Raw genomic sequence first — 21534 nt, 5'->3', positions numbered from 1 at the left:
GAGACTCCGCCGTAAGACATCTAGCCTTTATTATGGATATCTATGGTTCTCATCATGTGTTACAGTTCTCACGCTGAAGAATGATGAACTGCTATAAAACAGCAGCCACTGTGGGGGACCACATGTTTTTCTCCCTGCTTAAATCCCGGACAATAAGCCGCAGGCTCCCGAACACAAAGCCTTTCCTTAGCCGGAGTCAAAGCCAGGCGGCGGAGTCCTCCTCAGAGGCGTCCCCAGGTCAGCACACCGCTGATAAACCCCGCCTGAGAGCCATTGACCTTGCCCGAAAGGTCCGACAGGAGAAGGCGAGGACTCGGACAGAGCAGACAGAGCCTCCAGTGTCCGCCATGCAGCAGAGGGTGACGGAGCTGAAGCGGTTCAGTCTGCAGCTGCAAAACGTCCATCCAAACGTGTTGGCCAAACACCTGCACAAAAACCTGCTATACCAGGATAAAGATGTGGTGATTATCAACAAACCCTATGGTGTCCCCGTCAGAGGTAAACTAAGGTGGCTTAAAGAAAGAAAATCAGGAAATTTTTATAGTGTGTTTTTGTTAAAATGTAATTGCATGTATGTGTTTATAAGATTTCAAATTTGGACTGATAATAAACTCTCTTTCAGCGGACTCAGGCGTTACCTCCATCACATCTGTGCTTCCTGTTCTCTCTAAAATGCTGGATGGACTGAAGGTGAAGAATGACTCCAACCTTCTGCCCTGCCTGAGTCTGGAAAAAGATTCAACAGGAGTTCTCCTGCTGGCCAGGAGCGAAGCAGCAGCAGAGAACATCCTGGACCTGAGCAGAAATAACCAGTTGGAGAGGAGATATTGGTAAGTAGTGAGACTTATGAAGGCATTTAAGGAATGCACCATTTAAAATGTGTTAGTTTTGATCAGCTGACCTGCTCTTCTCAGGGTGATCACTGTTGGAGTTCCTGTTCCATCTGAAGGGTTGATTGATATCCCCATCATTGAAAGAGAAGTTTCAAGTCCTCAGCCTCATTTCAAGGTAATTATCATCCAGTTTGGATTATTTGTATAATCGCAATGCTGTGAAGACTAATCAGAGGGACTAAAAGCAGATAAAAATGGACTTTGAAAAGTAAAACTCAGTTTAGCATTAATAAGCAATATGTTCCCAACATTAACTGCAAAACTGACAGCTTTACTTTTTTCTTATCTGTGATAAAAGACAGACAGATAACAAAATCAACATGTCCTGCTACTCCTAAGTTAGGGTGCTAAAAATAGGATAACACAAGTTATTTTAAGCATATTGGTTTACATGTTGAAAATAAACAAGTGAAATGGGTATATATTTGTTTTTTATTATGTTTCCTAATAATTCTGCACAGTAATATTTACCTGCACACACAGACGTCCTCATACAAATCTAAAAAAAAAAAAAAAGCACATCAATTTCCAAAAATATGAAACTTTGATATTAAGGAGTCTTTTGGATTAATTGACAACACAATTGTGGTGCAATAATAAAAATAATCCTCAAAAATACAACTTGCCTAATAATTCTGCACTCAGTACACGTTTTGATACAGAAATGAATGAATTTTACTGAATGTTTATTCCAGATTACGTTTTGGCCTCAGAATGGCAACTGAGCAGTAATTTTTTTTCTTTCTTGGTCTGATCACAAAAAGTTATGATGGATTAAGTACATTATTACAAGTTTATTTTTAATATGACTAAGCACACATGAATATGAAAACACAGTAGAGCGTTAACCTCTACTGTGTTTTCATATTCAGTTAACCGTTTTGTTCTGGCGGGCTCTTAATTTTCATAACATCTCCTTTCAGATGACCCTGAGTCCGCTTTACAGAATGAATGAAGCCGGCGAGAAGCTCACCAAAGTCAGAGGTCACCGGCAGGCCCATCCTGCAGTCACCAAGTACAGAGTGTTGGACAGCAGCTATGGCTGCAGCCTTGTTGAGCTCCAGGCTTTGACAGGTTACATATCTTACATACACTTATCTTCTTCAAGATCAGTTTTAGTTTCCTTCAGGGCTCCTTTTTCCACTTTCCCTGTTTTCCTTCATCCACAGGGGTTAAGCACCAGATGCGGGTGCATATGGCGTATGCTCTAGGATGTCCCATCCTTGGAGATCATAAATATTCCCACTGGAGCAAACTGGCACCACAGGTGAAACATGTATATTACTTACCACAGGGTCCAATGGGGGAGGGCAACACAAAGACACATGGAAAAGGAGGCATGGGTGAATTTTTCCCTTTGCTGTTTCATTCCCTGATCTGTCGTACCCATAAATCAAAGAAGCCTCAGACGTAACATTTCATCTTAACCAAATGTTTTATGTAATTTTCCATGATCTTTGTGGGTATATTATTGATCTAATCTATATTTAGATTGAAAAAAGTGAATGATCTGTCATATTTAAAAAGAGTCAGAAGCCTCGAACAGGAATCCTAACCAGAATCATTAGAAATCAGTGCAAAAGAAAGTCATGCAAAAATAACAGTTTGATTTGAATATTTACTAATAAATACGTTTTTATGCGACTTCATCAAAGTCAGAAATATAAAGATAAATGAATGCAAAATGGTTGAACACCAAGTTATGTTTATGGGTCCTCAAGTGAGGGTTAGAAAGGAGGGATTGAGTGTGTCAGTCAATACAAAAAAGTCCTGATCAGTTTTACCAAAAACATTTTCTGACACTGCAGTGAACTTTTTTAACATGACACTTATACATGTAGATTGGCTAATTTCTAAGCTTTCATTTAGCTGTGTGCCTCACTAAAACCTAACGAAAACATCAGCTTCATGTTGTTTAAGATTGAATTTCTCCCCCTGATTCACATTTTGTCATTCAATAATTAACTTCAGTCTGAAAATGGAGTTCGCTTCTATGTACATCTCTGTGAATTAAAATATAAAAGTATGTTGAGCAATTCTGTTAGAAACCATAATCCATTACAGAGAAATATCCAGAATCATAAAAATGTTAAAGGTTAATAGTTGGCTGAAAACGAAATCCTAAACATTTCTTATAGAAACAGAAATGTCAGCATTCTGATGATGGTCTACCTGGTTTAAGTTCTTTTTACATCAATTCCTGCAGTAATGCAACATCACACCGAGGCCAGGAGCCATAATAGTAATGCTGGTGGCTTTGTTTACGGGCTTTAGCTTATCTGCATTGTTGGTTCTGGTGTCTCTTCTCTTCCTCCTGACAATACTTGTTGAAAACTATGGAGTTCCGGTTGGACCAACTCCATCAATAAAATTAAATGGGGATCGTTGTCAAGCTTTTTAGCAGATAGCAGCATTAGAGTGTTGGAAAATTCCCCTGCAATTATACACTATTAAAAAAAAAAATAAAGGGAACATGTAAACAATACAACTTTAGTTAAATCAAACTCAAAAAATAAAACTGTCCACTTAGGAAGCAACACTGATACTGATTGACAATCACAAGCTGTTGTACAGATGGAATGGAAAATGAAAAAAAAGAAATTATTGGCAACTAGCAAGATGCTCAATCAGGGAGCGGTTCTGCAGGTAGGCACCACAGACCACTTCTCAGTACCTATGCTTTCTGGCTGATGTTTTGGTCACTTTTGAATGTTATTGGTGCTTTCACACTCGCAGCATGAGACGGAGTATACCCACACAAGTAGCTCCTCCAGGATGGCACATCAGTGTTAGTTGTGGCAAGAAGGTTTGCTCTGTCAGTGTAGTGTCAAGAGGCTGGAGGTGCTACCAGGAGACAGGCCAGTAGACCAGGAGATGTGGAGCAACCTGCTACATCTGCCTTTGTGCAGAGAGGAACAGTAGGAGCACTGTAAGAGCCCTGCAAAATGACCTCCAGCAGGCCACAAATGTGCATGTGTCTGCACAAACTCTTAGAAACCGACTCCATCGGGATGGAATAAGGGCCTAACGTCCACAACTGGGGATGGAGCTTATAGCCCAACGCTGTGCGGGACGTTTGGCATTTGCCAGAGAACACAAGGATTGGCAAATTTTGCCACTGGCACCCTGTGCTTTTCACAGATGAAAGCAGGTTTACACTTAGCACATGTGAGAGATGTGCCTGAGTCTGCAGACACCATGGAGAGTGATCTGCCGCCTGCAACATCCTTCAGCATGACCAGTTTGGATCCTGGGTCAGTAATGGTGTGGAATAGCATTTCTTTGGAAGGCCGCACAGCCCTCTATGTGCAAGCCAGTGGTAGCATGACTGCCATTAGGTACCTCAGACCCCTTGAAAGACCTTATCTGGCTGGAGCGTGTCAGCAGTTTCTGCAAGATGAAGGCATTGGAGCTATGAACTAGCCCACCTGTTCTCCAGACCTGAATCCCGTTGAGCACAGCTGTGATGTCATGTTTGGATTCATCCATCAACATCGCCATGGACTGTCCAGGAGTTGGTGGATGCTTTAGTCCAGTTCTGGGAGGAGATCCCTCAGGAGACCACCTGGCACCTCATTAGGAGCATGCCCTGGCGTGGTTGGGGTGGAGGCCACACACAATACTGAGCCTCATTTTGACCTTTTTTAAGCACATTATATCAAAGTAGGATCAGCTTTTAGTGTGTTATTCTACTTTAATTTTGTCTGTGGCTCCAAATCCAGGCCTCCATTGGTTAATACATTTGATTTCCATTGATTATTGTGGATTTTGCTGTCGGCACATTCAACTTTGGACAGAACAAACTATTCAATGAGAGTATTTCATTCATTCATATCCATGAGGTGTTATTTGAGTTTGCTTTGTTTTTTTTAAGCAGTGTATTTTTGCTGAAACATAGTGGACTGACTCCAGATAGTATGGCTTTCTAAATCTTCATCGTGGGAACTTCAAATTGGGCTCGAATCAATGTGGATTGTGTGTCTTTCCTTTCTTCAGAATATGAGACTTATATCCAGATAAAATGCAAAATGAACTTCTATTTGAAAGTCACTTATGTCTGATGTGGTTCTAGGGTAACTCAAAGGAATTATGACAGCTGACCTTGATGCAACTTGGGTAGCTCTCCCTGAAATGCTTTTAACGAGCTTTAAAATCCTGTATAGTTGTCACTTCTGAATGTGCACCTTTCCAATCACCTCACCATTAACGGTTGGATACCGCAGCCTATTTATTTCTACAATGACCTATTTGTGTCTTAACATTAAGCCACAATGAGCTAAATTAGGGGTTAAAACATTCTGTGACTTAAATGTAGAGTTGCATCATTTTTTTTTTTTAAATATGTATTTTTCAAGTGCACCTATAGAAAGCAGGTAATTTGTTGAACTTATAAGGCCTGGACTTCCTTTCTTCCATCACTCAAATTGCTCAATTTTTGGTCTACAGAAATTACCAGAAGGTGTACTGAAAAAGCTCGGACTGGAGCAGACCAAGAGCCGCCACCTTCCTCTTCATTTGCACGCTCGCCATCTGGTGCTGCCAGGTCACAGCGGGTCTGATGTCAGCACTTCCTGCCCCCTGCCCAAGTACTTCATAAAGACACTGAACAGACTAAGGTTAACATTTCCAGAGGACAAAAATAATAAATAATCCCTCTATGTCCAGAGACAGCTGGCATAAATGGCAAGGCTGCTGAATAAAAAGGAAACAACCATTTAAACTAAATGGGGACTCGTATCAGAATTTTTTTTTTTTATAGGCATTCAATAAGAGAATGCTTTTTGTTTGTGTCATTTAATGTAACATTTTCCAAATAAAGTGGATGTGTTAAGTGTTACTGGAGTTTAACTCAAAGCTACTGTAATAATTGTATAGCACTGTATTTTCTATATGATTTGCATCAATCAAAATACAATGTTTCCATCTGGTTCTCCTTTTTAATGTCCTACTATACACACATACATGAAGGGCTGAAGATGGCAAAATATTTGATAGTTATCCAACTGAGGGGTTAAGCCTAAATAATTACAATAAAATATTGGATCCTGTTGAAAATTGACAAGCTATAAGTAGAAGTAAAAAAACAAAAAAAAAAAAAAGGACAAAGGCACACATTCTTCTGACTTAATCATATTCATACATTGTTTAAATTGCTGTCAGAATACAAAAACTGAGCAATCATCCCTGTAATTATGAGTTGCAATCTATCATAGTGAGAGCTTGAAGAAAATAAGACTTGAATAAGATGTTTAAGATTGAATAATTTGGTATGATGTTGATAAGAGGTCTACAGGAAGAAAAAAAACAAACTCGTCCACCTCTGCACGTGAATGTCACACTTCAGCAGCTGGCTCTGCTCAAAGGTTAGAGTTTCCAACCCCATCAGATGAGAACTAGCAAATGCAATCATACTGCTCTGCTAAGAAGAAAATGATTGTTTCAGAGGATGCCCCGCTTTATTAGATGACATACAGTCTGGATAGGTACTGCATAGTCAAGTCCAGCCAGTTCTTCCCTCTTAGCTCGAGCTTTCAGGAGCGGTGCCGATGATCTCCTGGATCTCTCGGACTACGATGATGCGAGAAAGCATTTGCTCCACCTGCTGACTAGAGAGCGGCTGAGACGAGTACCACATGGGGCTGTTTGGCGCCACAACAGGCTCAGGCGTCATGTAGTAGGCGTCACTGCGCCCTTTGACGCTTTGGGGGCTGGGAAATAAGAGAAGGTTAAGTTTACTTTCAGACAACGACCAGAATGCATCTAGGCATTATGATAGGATTAGAGAGCCGCTCACCATTTGAAGAGGTAAAAGTCGTAAAGTTTAATGGGACAGCGAAGAGGGTTCTCAGGATCTTCTATCTGCTCTTCATACATGTCGTCAGTTCCTGAAAGGACACATAACACAACAGATGCTTAAAATCCTGATTCCCTTTTCGGGTTTTAGCATTGCCTACATTTGTGTACAAAGCATCCGGCTATAGTAATTGGGTTTTTAACAATCAACAAACAGCACCACTCTGAGGCTGGCCCTCCAGTCAGCGGTGTAGTAAAGGGCTGTTTGACAGTTGTTGACAAATATTTAATTCAAATGGAAAAAATATATGTTTAAAGGCATTTAAATAGCATACACCTAAAGGATCTTAGGTCCATCTCAAATCCCCAAAGTTGCAGGAACTCAAATATGAATGGTTATTTTAATTGATTCTAAAAGCAACACTAACGTTTAGCCACTAGGAGCACTAGACCTGTAACTTCCAGGTTAAGTGCCTCTAAAAGCAATTGGCAACACCGCAGTGTCACAAAATTAAACAGTTTCCCTCAGTGTTTTGGAAAGTGATATCAGACCACTTTGGAGCAGTAGACTGAGAAGTCATGGAGTTACTAGTAAAAACCAGGCTGTATCCACCCATCTAGATTTAATCCTATCCAAGGGAACCAAAGATATGACTGATCAGGTCAGCGTCACATGTTTTAATCCTAAAAAAACAACCTTTAGCTGAGTTAGCTCCCATGTTTAAGGGGAGCTCAGATCACAATAAAGTGGTGCTCTTGGTCACATGACCCATTCAGTGATGGACCAGACCCTCTGAAGCTACATAGGTGAGTTTTTGTGAAGATAAGCTTGACAGATAATCGATGTGTACCAAACAAAAAAATAGATAATACCTATGAAATTAAGCCAATTCTTGGGTGAAAAACGTACACAGTTCTGCTTGAAAAGAAATTGTATCTTAAAGGTGTAGTAGAGGATGTTCTTTTTCCATTAAGAATATGTTTAAAAGTTACCCTTTTCATTCATATTTCAATACATTTTCTCACCAATGTGCGAGTTTAGGGCGATGCACGCTCATGTGACGGGAGGAAATTCTTACCAGGCAGGTATTTCTTCGCATTTATCAGTCTATCAAAACTCAATTTCAGGGCATCCATGCATAACGAATATGTAAATATTAAGAATATGTTTAAAAGTTTCCTTTTCATTCATATTTCAATCAGTTTTCTCTTCAGTGTGCGACAGGGGAGGCATTTCTTGGCACATCACATTGGTGTGTCTGATGTAGTGGAAAAATCGCAAGTTTTCTTTTGGAAAGTAAGCTTGTATGAGCGACGCAAACAGCAACTTTTAAACAGAGCATGCACAAGGAGAAATGGGCTTGTGCATGCTCTTGCATGCATTTAATAGACGTTCCCTCTCAGGAGCGGGGCACAGGGTTGTGCATGTGCATTTTTTATTTTTATTTTTAAAGTGTAGAGGGCAGATCTTTCCTCCACTACACCTTTAAAACACGTAGACAAAACAGGTCATGGTAGCACACCAAAAATATTACTGACTCAATATATATATATATATATATATATATATATATATATATATATATATATATAAAAATAATGCTCAAATGCAAATTAATTTCACCTTTTTGTCCAGAGCTGTGTTGGCTTTGCACTTTTAGAAGGCGAATACTGGTGGCCTTGTCCTTGGCATTAGTAGGGTTCTTTCTCGAGTGTCTCAACACCTTAGAAAAAGCCACTCTCATGTGGTGTTCAGGAGTTATCAGGCGGAAATACCTGCAAAAAAATACTGAGTTTTTAAAATCTGTTCCCGAGGGATGGATTCAACCCATCCAATGATGAGTACTTACTTAGTGTTGAAATACATTAGTGTTGTGAGCAAAGTGGAGGGAGAATGAGCACCAAGCTGTTTACACTCCCACAGCATCTCCTCTGTCACATGACTAGGAATGATATAACCTAAGTAGGAAAAAAAGGGAAAGGAAAATTATATATTTAGATTTTTCCAGTGTTTAAAACTAAATGGTGACTTGTCCTTACCTAAAGGATGGATGCTGGGTTTCCAGCCATGTAAGAGTTTGTGTAAACTCTCGCAAAAACGCGTGTAGTATGGATCAGAGAAGATGTCATCCACACGTTCGTTTTCATACAGATACTAGAAAAAAACAAACAACGAAAACAAAACCAGATAGTCACAAAGAGGCTTAGACAGTGTGCTGGTATCTTTGACATTGAAGGCACTAACCTTCTGTATACACAAAAACACATAATACAGAACATCTGGGGCCAACTCTTCTTCCTCTGCCCCTCGAGCCTCTTGAGTCATCAAGGAAAGTCCAAGGTTTAACTCTGCAACCGCGCTGGAAACCAAGTCCTCTTGGAAACGCAGAGGCTGGCGCCCTGAACACAAAAACAGAAGGGGGTGGGGGGCAGCCACAGTCTGAATTATTAGGACAAAGTTTGTTCCTATGTTTCTCAAACTATAATAGAAATCAGGATTACCAACAGGTTGAAAAATGAAGAGCTGCCAACCAAAGTTAACTGAGCCAAAAAAAATTAAATAAAAATATGGCTTTAAAGATGCTATACTCTTCCTTTGAACTGTCCAGAGACTTAAATAGGTAAGAGACAGTGTTGATTTTAGATTTTGACATCTATATTGACCTTTACTAGGGAGAACCATGCAATGCAGATTTGCCTGTTCCCCACCTGTTTCTGTAAAATGGCGGGCAGCTGGCTGAAAGAATAAGTATTTGTCATATTTGCAGATTAGACTGATTAGGTTTGGAAACATTTCCAGCTGTGATGTGTAAAAATAAAAGGAGCTCCGGTCATCACTCCTATAAAGGCCTTTTTTTTTTTTTTTTTTTATAACTGACAAGCTGTAAGCTGGTTGGCTGATTTTTACTAACAAATATCCAATGTAATAAAAAACACAATTCTATAATAAAAAGTTATGGATTTCCATTTTTTAATTCCACCATATTCTGTTTATAAAAGGAACCACGAAAAAGAATATTTCCTGTGTAGCTGGGTTGTTGACATAAATGGCAAAAAAAAAAAATTAGTTCAGCTGCCATTTGTAAATAAGGTGAATAAGAACTTTTAGACGAATCTAAGGCACTTTAAAGTTTAATTCAAGTTAAATGTGAATAAATTATGCATTATCACTAAATAGTAGATAGTTATAGTAGATATGCAGATGCAATTATTTGCTGCTTCTCTACAAAATGGATAGAAACACTTGAATATATATATAAAGATTAAAAACAAGCACTAGAGACACAGGCGCTTGTTTAAAGAAGCTATGATTTGAAACTAAAACAGAAAAACTGTCTATGATGCTCTACAGGCAACTAAATTTGAGTTTTCTTTGATTTATTTTAAAGAAAGCTCTAGATAGTTTCTTATTTCTCTATATTATTGTCTCAAGACTTCAATACCCAAAGCAAGTGAAACAGTCGTTTTAATTAAAGGTTACTGCAAGGAGAGAATCTTTCAAGTCTACTTACGTCCAATGGGTGCGAGTTTTGTCTGTTCCTGCTTGCTAAGCTCATCGTTTTTTTTCTTTGCCCAAAAACGCCACACTTCCAGACCCTCCTCTGGCTTCAGAGAGATGGGAACCAGAATCTCGGTGGGTGCTTGGCCGTCAGCCTCCGTCTCTACTTGGCCCTGTGCAGAACCAGAGGGAAAGCTTTACAAATGCTTCCTCGGAAGGCTCTTAGGTTAGTACAAGGAAGCACAGACTATATTATGTTCACAATAAAGGGATATCTGTTAAATGTCCAGGCTATCCTGATGATTCATATAGTGACTGATCGTCATGTGTAGCCATGTAGAGAAATGCCCTTCTAACCTGCAGATGGAGCTGCTGCTCCTGGCCGTCTTCGCCTTGGCTCTGCTGATGACTGGGGTCCCATATATGAACTGACTGTGTAGTGTTGTAAGTCCCTCCTACCGTCTGCACAGCTACAGGAATGTGGATATTCCCGTTCATGAATTGTGCAGGCAGCAGCGTCTGCACTATCTCTTCCTGGGTTGCAGTGGAGGCTGCTTGGCCGTCCGCAGACCTCGACACAGAACTAGAGACCCCTTTGTCCTTGCCGTTCGTAGTAGTAAGTTGCACTGCACTGTATGTGTCTTGTGGTATAGCGATGTGCGTCACCCCCTGCTGCTGTGGAGTAGAGTAAACGGGGATGGTCCACGTCTCACCTGTGGGACCTGTGATAGTTCCTGTCGTGCTGTACAATTGAGCACTGTCAACGGTGAGCAAATCTGGTCGTAGGGACACATAGCTCTGCTGCTGCCCCTGAGGGATGGTCAGAACTGTGGCCACTTGCTGCCCCTGCGGCACAGCATAGGAGACAGCCAGGGGAACATCCACCTTGCGCTTCTTAGCTGGCTGGAGAACGGTTGCCACAGCGCCAGGCCGTCTCTCTCCTTCCCTCGGAGAATCCTGTTGTTGGGAAGGAGACATGGCCTCTATGGTCTGGATCTGGATCTGTTGGCCACTTTGTAGTTGAATCTGTTGGCCAGCCTGAAGCTGGATCTGCTGTCCTCCAGGAAGCTGAATATGCTGGGTTCCTTGGAGATGGATTTGTTCACCACTTGACAGCTGAATCTGCTGACCTCCAGCAACAGCTGCGAGCAGTTGAGCTTGAATCTGTAAAAAACAGTCAGCGTACTCAGAAAACAGTGACGGATTGTGTTTTTTTTTTTTACACACATGATTTTGATGACGAACCTGCTGTTGCTGTTCCTCTGTGAGCTCTGCCTGCTGCACCAGCTGGGCTGTAGAGATTCCCTGCAGCTCCTGCTGAGATGGAGAGGCCACCTGCAGAACCTGGCTGACTGTTTGGCCAGACTGTTCCTGGATCTGGACCTGTCAAAATACAAAGACCCCCCAGTCATCACACAAAACCAGAAACTGAATCTTCTAGACCGATACAGGAATGAGATGCTAATTTATTTCTTACAAAGAGGGCCAAAGACAGAAGGCCTAAGGTCTTATCTTAAAATGCAAACTTTTAAAGCGAAAACACTTAAAATACTATTTTAAAAAGATAATATCGACATTTCTAAATTTCCAATAAAATGTGTACAAAACCATTTTGACATTCTGCTAATTTTTAAAATACTAATTTTAGTCACTGCATCAAAATTGCACGCAAATACGTTTGTTCACACGATAACACTTTACATCAACATAGCAGCGGCAGATTTAAACACAAGAAATAGATTCAGTATCCAGGCTCATTGCGCACATCGCCAAAAACTACATTTTCAAAATACTCAGTCTCCTCATGAATCCAAACATGCTGCACCATCATCCTCCAACTACTTCTGGTCTTCTTCATTTTTTTTGAAAGGCAGTAAGGTCCAGCTAGAGATCATGTGACTCATGTGATCCAAAAGTGTTTTCATTGCAGCTTTAAAAAAATATAAGAATTTGGATGTGACAGAAAAACCACCCAATCAAAGCTTACATTTTTTTAATGAAAGAGTGTGACTTTCTTTATTTAAATTGCAGTGTTTCAATCTAGCAATTTTATTTCTGTAATCAAAATTTGCCGATTGATGTATTAATGGAATTGCAGCTGATGAAGCAGCAATTAAATTTAAACAGAAATCTACAAGTCAAAAACCAAATTATTCTACATGAAGGAAGTGTTAACAATGGCGGTTTCTCAATATGTGTACTTGTGCGTTCTTGTGTCATCAGCCTCAGCCCAACGGGCAAAGTCCCTGGATGTTGTTCTTTCCCCTCCCTCTTTACCTAGCATCCATCAGAGCAGGCTTGTCAGTTCTCCAGATTGACAGCTGTCCCAGCATGCACTGTGGCAGTAGCTTCTAGTTCAGCACTTACAGAGCTCAGAGTATTAAGTTAAAAGTTAGCCTTTCTGCTGCTATTGATAGTTTGTCTTATGAAGAACATATTTGGCGAGAACACGAGTCTGAACTTGCTTTCTTGTGAATTGAGAAACGGCGACAATTTTGCTTAGAAACTATACATTTCCACTTTAAACCTTTAGAACTCTGTTTGCATAACAACTGCAGGAGTTTTGTATTATGACTTCACACACTTACAGAGTAAATCGGGGCCAAATAACAACCAAAAGAACACTGCAACTTAACGATAAGAGTGATCTGGCTTTAAATTCACACAATCAACTTTCCCAATCATATCGCCTCCATTGTCCACTAAATATTCTGCAATATCGCCATGCGAGATCTTTCAAAAACAATTTTAAAAAAAGTCCTTGCCTGTGTTGTTGCCATAAAATAACTTGTAAAAGCCCCAATGCTTATCTTCTTAAACCTGTTTACAGTTACCAGATTACTCTACTTTATTTCACAAAGTAACCTTAATGCTCGCTGACGGATGGAGGTGGAGTGTCAAACATCAGTTAAAGATAACATCACAGGTGGAGTGTGGAGCTAGGTCAGTTAAAAAAAGGGACATTAGAATGTGGCTGAAGTGTCTAAACCCCACCTGCACTTGAAGTTGCTGTTCAGAGCCTGGATGCACAGACATTTGGGGGGAAATCTCCGCTGAGGTCACCTGGACCTGCAAAAAACAAAGAAATATTCAGATGAGTAACAGTGAAACCACGATGAGTAACCTCTGATTTAATTTCTGCCACTAATGTGCAACATGTCCTGACTTATTCAAGAGAAAACAACTGTTACAAAAAATAGAAACTTAAAAGTAAGGCTGTGTAATGTTGCCAAAAATCTAAATTTCAAATGCGACTTTATTCTGGTTTTTCGCTGCACTAAAGATAAACATAGAAATGTTTGGCTTTTTTATTGTTTTTTTTTTTATTTTATTTTTTATGGCCATTAATGCTCTCTTTTCCAGAGTCCATCATTACCGGGCTTATCTTCACTTCTTGCACATGGATCTGCACCTAAGCTACAATTATTTCCTTCCATCCACAGCGACAACAAACCCACCTTAAGCCAATTATTACCTTAGAAAGGGCTGGAGTGAGAAATGCAATTTATAAACCACAGAGCCACAGACATTTTGGTCTTAAAAAGAGTAAAACATTACATTTATATTGCCAATGTAATAAATTGTCAGGCCACATTTACAAATAAATAAGATGCAATGACCTAATTGGGTAAGGGGAGTGTTGGCTTAGTGGTTAGAGCAGTGAACTTGGGCTCTGAGAAGGTTGTAAGTACCCGGTTTGATCCCCACAGCCTCCACTCTGGGTTCCTGAGCAAAACCTTAACCCCACACTGCTCCCTGGGCGCGACAATGAAAGCTCACTGCTCCCCAAGGGGATGGGTCAAATGCAGAGAGTAAATTTCCCATATTTATATTCAAATATGCAATATTGTTAACCAAACCTCTATTAACCCCCGCCTGCCATCATGTAAAGAAAAACTGATTAAATAACATGTAGCCGTCTTTCTAACATTTTCTTCACATTTGCATCTTTAAGCTTAAACCATAGAGATTAAAGAAAACTTCCAGGCCCAAGCTTGATCTCAAAAACCCTCATTACAGACTGCAATCTAGTCTGAATAATCCAAACTTGAACTCTTGGCTCAGTTAAAGTGCGTTTTACATGAAAATGACAAATTTAAGGACTATAATTAGCCTTGTTGTGATGCATAAGCCTTAGGTTTCACATCAAACTGTCCAAGGACTACAGATGGAAATAAGTCAATGGCTTATAACCTGGAATATTTACATATGATATGTATGTTAATTAATATGTAGTGCCCCCTTTAAAGAAAAAAAAAAAGCTGCAGTTTAACATGGTGATGGCAGAATCATGCTTTGGAATCTCTTATCCTCAGATGACACTTGAGGTTTTGTCAAAACACACTAAAATCATGAAAATCTCTGAATACATGCAACTTTTAAAGGTCTGCTACAAAATTAAACATGCAGACAGGTCTAAATTTGAGCAGCTCGTATCTGTTTCTGAAAAGGCAAAACAAGACATCACATATTAGACAATAAGAAACATGTCATCTGTATGTGTAAGTCAATCTACCAGACAGTGAATACACAGCATTCTGATTAGAAATTGTCCAAAAGCCTTTTTTGTCACTACAACTTTTTAGACCAAATTTTCAACCCATTAGCTTAATGTGTTTTTTTTTTTTTTTCACTTCTCGATCAGCTGCATGTAGTAGATACAGACATTGAGGGATGAAGTGGACTCATCTTAACCACACCTCTAATGCACATCATGTGGGGGCCCAAAGCCATTGAAACGAGATATGAAAGTGTAAGCCGTGATCGTGGAACAATTGTAAGAGGTACAGTCCAACCGTTCAAAATCAACAGCACAGCTCTCGTGTCCCTCTAAGCACATGGGAGATATTTTTCATATTTTAATTCATTACAAATTTGTTTGATTGAGGTTTTATACCCGTTTTGCTAAGAGGAAGATCAATATTTTTGATAGTGTAGTAAAATACCTTTTAATTCAATGTCTCTGTTTAGAAGTCGGACAGATTTTTCCATCTAACAACTCTGCTTAAGTCTGTCGGCATGAAGAATGCAGGGGCAGGCAGTCTGGTTGGCAGTGCGCCCGTATTGGATAACGGTAAGAGCGACGTTGCCTTGTCGATCAGACACATCTTCAAAGAGCTGACTGAAGAGGTTCCAACAGAGAGGTTTCTAACGTATATATGTGCAAATAAGGAGACAAATGAGTAAAACATGACTTGTGCAGTCGTTCCTCTAATTAAGAGACAGCGTTGCATACTACTTTGAGTGGAATTTTTGGGTTCGCATCTTCATGGTCTGAAGGTAGACAGCTTTCTGGTCTCACTGGATCAACTTCAATGGCGACAATGAAAAAAAATGAACACTGAGGAGGATCTATGGGTGCATACCTGAGGGGTGCCATTGGTATAGTAATAGGATTTTATAGCAAACAGAACCACACAGATCCATAAATATTAGTAATACACATGTGCCCCATTTACACTACCTCTCTGAAACCAATCCAAGCTGAGTTTGGACAGAGCTTAGATCAGTTAACTGTTCTGAGCTTGGTTCTTAAGACCATTTACACATCACGCTAGCACAGTTCCTCACTTCCTATCGGCGGCCCACAAGGCTACAACTCACAAGGCGGGAATTACAACAACAAAAAAATTTCGGCATGCATAACATTCAGGAACTTATGTGCCTGAATAGCATCCTCTGCCCAAATTTCAATAAGAACCTCAGTTTCGGCATCATACCAGGTGACACCACGCATTTTTGATGTCATTTAATGTTAATAGGTTGAGAACAAGTTTGTGTTGTGAACAGGTGAAGAGATCTGTGAATTGCAAAGCCAAACACGCCGGAAAACCTACGGAATGAGTCAGCTGACTGTAAATAGGAGAAAATGGGGTCTGCTCATGCACTCTTTGTTATCAGAGAACCAAGCCACAACTGTTGAACTAGTACTAGATTTAGCTTGGTTCAATTGTGTCTGGCACAGTCCAGTTCAGTTGCATTTTATTTAGACTCAACAGTTATCTCTAGGAGTGTCGGCCTTGTGGTTAAGGCATAGGTCTTGGAATTTTGAGGTTGTGAGTTCGAAACCCACTCCCACAGACTGCGTTACCGGCATTGTTTCAAAAGTGTAGTGTAAAGGCTAATTTATACTTCTGATGCATAGCCTCTGCAACCGTCAAATCTGTCTCTGTGCACCTCAAAAAAATCCTGACAACACGTAACAAACCCGCACAGACCTCAAGTGGAAGTGGAAAACAGAGGACTAATAACAATGGATAACCAAGACGAAAGGTTGATCAAGGAGGTTCGGAAGTACAACCACTTCTACAATGCCTGAGACATGTTGTGTTGGAAAATAAACACTCCCGCCGGCACCGCCGAAGAAGTTCTCGTGACCATCCGCCGAATAGGCTCCCCCTTAGCGCTTTGGCGGGAAACTGCTGTGCGTCCCTAGAAATTCCAGGCAGACTTCGCAGAAACATACCAGCAAAACTGGTTCGAGACCAGACGCAAGTGACATTTGAGGTGTGCGGCTGCAGTATAAAGTATTAAATGGAGCTATGAGGCTGCAGCTCGATCCTTAACTTTTATTGGAACCAAAATTCCTTTTAAAAGCAAATTGTGGCTTCACTTTAAGAGTCTAAAATATTAGTCTAGAAAGCTGGAATGAGACAACAATAAAGAATAGTAAAATGGTAAAGTGAAATAACTTTAGCAAAATATTTCCTTTGACAGCTGTAATGAAAACAGTAAAGTCTTACAGGGCAGGCCAGCTCCAGGAGGGATCCAGCCACCTCTGTGCTGTCGGTGTAGATACAATTGGCCTCCTGCTGCTGGTACACCATGGTTGTGGTGGTAGCTGCTGCCCCGCCTTCTCCCCCCTGCTGGCTGAACTCCTGCAGCACCTCTGGGCCCTTAGCGAGAGACTCCAGAAACTCCTTCATCCTATGCTGAGGTACCGTGCGGGCCTTCTGCCGCACATATTCATCAAATGAGACCACCCCACCCTCCTGTTCGTTCATCGTCACTTTACCTGAAATAATAAAAGTTGTATTTAACTGGACAACATATGAAAACAAACATGAATCTTGTTAGGCATGTTGCGTACTTTCTGTAAGATAATTCACAAAAACAAAACAAAACAAAAAAGAAAACGGCTCAGTACTAATTATATTATTTTAGAAAAACATGATATCCAATATTCTTTCTCAGAAACGTTTCACAAACAAATGATTGAGGCTAAACCGCTAGATTGAACTTTTTTTAACTTTACTATCACAGGTCATATACGCAACTACATGTATATATTGGGGTAGTCGTTTACATGATTAGAAATTAGTGGCCAAATCAACTTAAACGGTTTTTTACCTTATTTTGATTATTTACGATCAACTGTTTTAACGCTGGAGCTAGCTGTTAGCATGCTAGCTTTATGTTAGCAATACCCTGGCTAGTCACATCCCATATGGAATGTTTCCTAGCAGGCCAGGATTGGTCAGAATTAACAAGGTTCAATACAAGTACAAATATGTTCATAAAACCATACAGCGTTTTATGGACGTTTGATCTCAAAACAAACATCAAAAGAACTCTCCATTCATTACAACAGAGCGCTAGCTAACCACAGAGCTAAATGCTAACCAGCTAGCTCAACACCCTGTAGGATCCCGTCATGCTACCTTAAATAAAACGAAATCCTCTTCTTTCCGCCAAGGCACGGTGTTTAAAACTAAAAAGCCGATAAACGTATTTTAGCAACCAGCAGCATGCCAATCGATGCCTACATAGCGCAGCGTAAGCAGCGGCGAAATCCCGCAAATAAGGCTGTGATTCCACCGCGATAGAAATGTAACTGCTGCGGTGAAGCGGGGCGAAGAGGCTCTGACGTCTGCTTATTTTACAGGCTGAGCTCCGGAGGTTGCCTGCCTCTGCTATGCGAGTTTCCCCCCCGCGGATAACTGACCAAAATCCAAATAAATATACCTTAGCCTCTAAAGAAAACCCACCTTCGTAAGTTGTCCAGAAAGCAGTTAAATGTCGGAAGTACAGGCCTTGAAAACAATGATAGTAAGCAGGCAACCAACGGCCTGACGCTCACTCCTAAACTGGGGCTCATATCCTGGGACTCAAATCAGTGTCTATAACTGAAATTAAAACGTCATAATGATCAACAGATAACGGATAAAATAAAGCAGGACTCTATAAGTTTGAATATACGACTGTGCCAACATCTTAGAAAGAAAGACGAATCAAATATCCATATACAGTACAGATACTTGAAAGTGTTGCACTAGACAAAGTGAAAGTGCAACAACACTACAATCTAAAGTGTCCACGTGCATACGAAAACACATCTTACAGTGGGGAATTAGATGTGTTTTAATCATATAAAAACTATTTTAAAACCCAATTTTTAGGAAAGTTTGTGGTTTTAAGTAACAAAAAATATTTGAAATAATCAAAATAACAATAAAAACTGATTCACAGACTCATCAACACTGTGGTATTGTTAAAGTGCTCTTCTCACTAGTCAACAGTAAAGCCTGGTACACATTTGAATGCGTATACCTTTAACAAAATCTAACTTCCCCAGTCTGCCTTAAAGTGCCAGGCATGTGCCACTGAGGGCGTCCCCCTGCTAGCTTCACAACAAACTGCCCCGTGCTGCTCTTAAGGTGGACCGAGCTAGATGTGCTCTGAATGGGCAGAGTCTGCCACTCAGTGGACAGGTAAGAGTTAAAATCAATCCCTGTTCACAGATTTTATGTGATCCTGCAAGATATCAACTGGAGTGATGTTAGTAGAATGTAGAGCATAGATTAATTAGTTGCAAAACGCCCACCAACATTAGGCAACATCTATTAAGACCAAGTAACACACCAGGCAACAAGAGATGGTTGTACAGAAGTTTAAAGCAAAGAGAATTTAGAAAACAATCTCCCAACCTTAAAAACATATTTCAAAGCACTGCTCAACCTGAAATAAAGGCTAAAACATGTAGCATCTTTAAAAAAAGAACTCTGGAGGAGCTGCAAAGATTCACAGCTGAGGTGACTGTTGCTTTTATTATTTTATCCTAGGTTATTAGTTTAGTAAATTTTTACTTTACTATCTAAAGACTAAAAGTCTTTTGCTCAATATATTTGACCTTAATGGGTGATTGGTAAAGGAAATTGGCAACAAAGGCGTAGGAGGCAGGAGTTTGTCCTGCAATTGGAGAGTCACCGGTTTGAACCCCAGTTCTGTTCGTCTTAGTCACTGCTGCCTTCATCCACATCGCCTACTGACAGTAGTCAGAGGGCTTAGTGGCGCCTGTGTATGGCAGCCTTGCTTCTGTTAGTGTGACTCAGGGCAGCTGTAGCAATAGCCACCATCAGTGTGTTTATGTGTGCATCAATGGATAAATGACTGAATGTAGTGTAAAGTGGTTTAGAGGAGTCCCCTCACAAAGGACACTTACTATTCCATTTACCAAAACTAAATTGTTTGAGGTTTTGACATGTTTTTTTGCAAAAAATATAAAAAAACTCTTATTTTCTTTCAAAATGTGCTACAAAGCAAAACATAGAAACCTGAGTAAGCATTTTTTTTTTTAAATTAGTTGCTTTTTTTTTTGATTTGACCGGTTAAGGGGGGGTTTTTTCCATTGGATTAGGCCGTTTTGGTTTTAAATTATTAATTAAAAAATGACTGCTGTCTCTTATTTGAAGAGCATAATATCTAATTATCTTATTTTAAAGGTGAAAATAATCATTCCACTGGCAAATCATCTTTCCTTTATCTACTCAATTAAGGTTGAATACTCTTATTTTAAGAAATTATTACTTACTTTTAGATAATTAGTAGTTTGTGTTGGTTTGTCAAATAATATCCAAATTAATTACAATGACGTTAATGGATGGAGGAGGATGAAATGTAATTAATTGTTAATATGGTTTCAGTAAACTGTATAGTTTTTAATGCAGTCACATAGCTTATACTAATCACAGTGGATTCTCAATTAATTATAACTGATTTCTTTATGCTGTAAACAGATCCTCTGTCCATATTTAAAGTTTTGAATATGGTGTTTTGTGTGTGTATTTAAAATAACAACTTAACATATTGTCAGTAATCAACTCTGGGATGTGCTTGTGTCTGTTTGGCTCCAGATCATGACTTCACGTGACTTGCTGCCACTATAAGGATCTTAAAGTAATCCTTTTACCAAGGGATTTACATGCAGACAAATGTAAAAAGTCAGGTGAAGTTTTCACAGGCTTTACTTAATCAAGAAAAAAGCTGCAAAATGTATTTGTACAATAACAAAATTATCCTTTTTTTTCAGGCTAATTCTTTTACTGCCCTTTTTACATTTTAGGTTTTAACTAATTATTCAGGTCACCCTGGGATGAGAAAAAGCCCAAGTAAACAGCTGGTGCATTAAGAGGACTAAGACTTCAGCTCAAAAGGTTTGAATCTGTCGGTGAGCGTGTCAAACTCGGCTACTAAACTGTATTTGTGTTCGGTGAGATGTTTAGGTGGAAAATTAACAGATAGCCCTGAACCAGTAAAGAAGGAAGACAACCAGTAAAATCCTGAAGGGGAATCCAGACTATCAGGAGCTGCAGGTAACTGTTATGTTATTATTTAGCTCTTGTTAGAATTTTGTTCTGATAAATGAATACTCAAAAAATTTGAACAATAAATATTCTGGCTTACTTACTGCTCTTAAACAACAATGCAACAACATTTTAAATAATAATGAAATAATGAGTGATGAGTCAAATGGAAAACTGAAATCTCCTTTATTGGATGCTTAATATTAAATCTTATCAAATTTAATGTGTAAACATTTATAAAGCAGTAACAACTGATGTAGCATCTAAAAGTAAAAGTACCTCCTTTATGTTACAGTGGGAAATTTAAAGTTAATAATTTCAGATGTAGCTGTTGTAGTAATTATGCATATCTAACAAGTGACCAAAACAATATTTGTGACCCAAAGTTTTCCCCCTTTCTGTGTTCTATTTATTTTTTCTGGGTCAAATCAGCTGCAGACACCATCTAATTTGTAAAGCCTCTGCATTATAAAACGAATTATAGGATTAAAACGCATCAAAGGCTGGGATATCTCTTTTCCCCTTAAATGGGTCTTTACTTTTATTTATTTTTTCTGCTTTCAACATTATGGTTATTATAACTAGCTACAAAGTAGTATACTATAAAACATACACACTTTGAAATCTGCTTTTATTCATGGGTGTTTTTTTCTTTGTATTCCTCCTCAGATCTTGGCTCCCAATTTTTCAAACATGGGGCCCTCATCTTTTGTCCTTGTTGCTCTGGCTGCATCTCTCTGTTCACTTGGAAGCCTCAGTCAGGCTT

The 21534-nt window shown here is 39.6% G+C and overlaps 2 protein-coding genes across 3 annotated transcripts; one reads left to right on the top strand and one right to left on the bottom strand.

The window, feature by feature from the left end:
• Nucleotides 1-51: 51 nt before the first annotated feature.
• On the top strand, nt 52-5982 carry LOC107104242 (RNA pseudouridylate synthase domain-containing protein 4-like). The gene is made up of 6 exons (XM_015404204.1): nt 52-498; nt 623-830; nt 915-1008; nt 1817-1967; nt 2063-2160; nt 5340-5982. Exons 1-6 carry the CDS (start codon nt 81-83, stop codon nt 5541-5543), a joined length of 1173 nt encoding a protein of 390 aa, XP_015259690.1. The 5' UTR covers nt 52-80; the 3' UTR covers nt 5544-5982.
• LOC107104241 (glutamine-rich protein 1-like) lies at nt 5834-18327 on the bottom strand. 2 transcript variants are annotated; one of them, XM_015404203.1, is made up of 12 exons: nt 18174-18327; nt 16929-17200; nt 13180-13254; nt 11431-11568; nt 10543-11349; nt 10199-10358; nt 8932-9086; nt 8727-8841; nt 8537-8645; nt 8311-8462; nt 6688-6778; nt 5834-6601 (listed from the first exon to the last, which is right to left on the bottom strand). In XM_015404203.1, exons 2-12 carry the CDS (start codon nt 17187-17189, stop codon nt 6412-6414), a joined length of 2253 nt encoding a protein of 750 aa, XP_015259689.1. In that variant the 5' UTR covers nt 17190-17200; nt 18174-18327; the 3' UTR covers nt 5834-6411. The 2 variants fall into 2 exon arrangements, with proteins under 2 accessions (XP_015259689.1, XP_015259688.1); XM_015404202.1 differs by lacking the exon at nt 18174-18327 and adding an exon at nt 17847-18064 and having other exon boundaries at nt 5871-6601.
• Between the last annotated feature and the right edge of the window lie 3207 nt (nt 18328-21534).

The sequence above is a fragment of the Cyprinodon variegatus genome, unplaced genomic scaffold (assembly GCF_000732505.1).
Source record: "Cyprinodon variegatus isolate N-32 unplaced genomic scaffold, C_variegatus-1.0 Scaffold1663, whole genome shotgun sequence".
Taxonomy (NCBI): domain Eukaryota; kingdom Metazoa; phylum Chordata; class Actinopteri; order Cyprinodontiformes; family Cyprinodontidae; genus Cyprinodon; species Cyprinodon variegatus.
The sequence above is the reverse complement of the archived record's forward strand: the minus strand, read 5'-3'. Positions and strand labels throughout refer to the sequence as shown.

Coding starts and splice junctions, on each gene's coding strand:
- LOC107104241 (XM_015404203.1), bottom strand. CDS start 17,189: ATGAACGAACAGGAGGGTGGGGTGGTCTCATTTGATGAATATGTGCGG. Junction 11,350..11,430: donor CAGAGGAACAGCAACAGCAG/GTTCGTCATCAA, acceptor TGTTTTTTACAG/ATTCAAGCTCAACTGCTCGC. Junction 8,463..8,536: donor CTAATGTATTTCAACACTAA/GTAAGTACTCAT, acceptor ATTTTTTTGCAG/GTATTTCCGCCTGATAACTC.
- LOC107104242 (XM_015404204.1), top strand. CDS start 81: ATGATGAACTGCTATAAAACAGCAGCCACTGTGGGGGACCACATGTTT. Junction 831..914: donor CAGTTGGAGAGGAGATATTG/GTAAGTAGTGAG, acceptor TGCTCTTCTCAG/GGTGATCACTGTTGGAGTTC. Junction 1,968..2,062: donor TGAGCTCCAGGCTTTGACAG/GTTACATATCTT, acceptor CTTCATCCACAG/GGGTTAAGCACCAGATGCGG.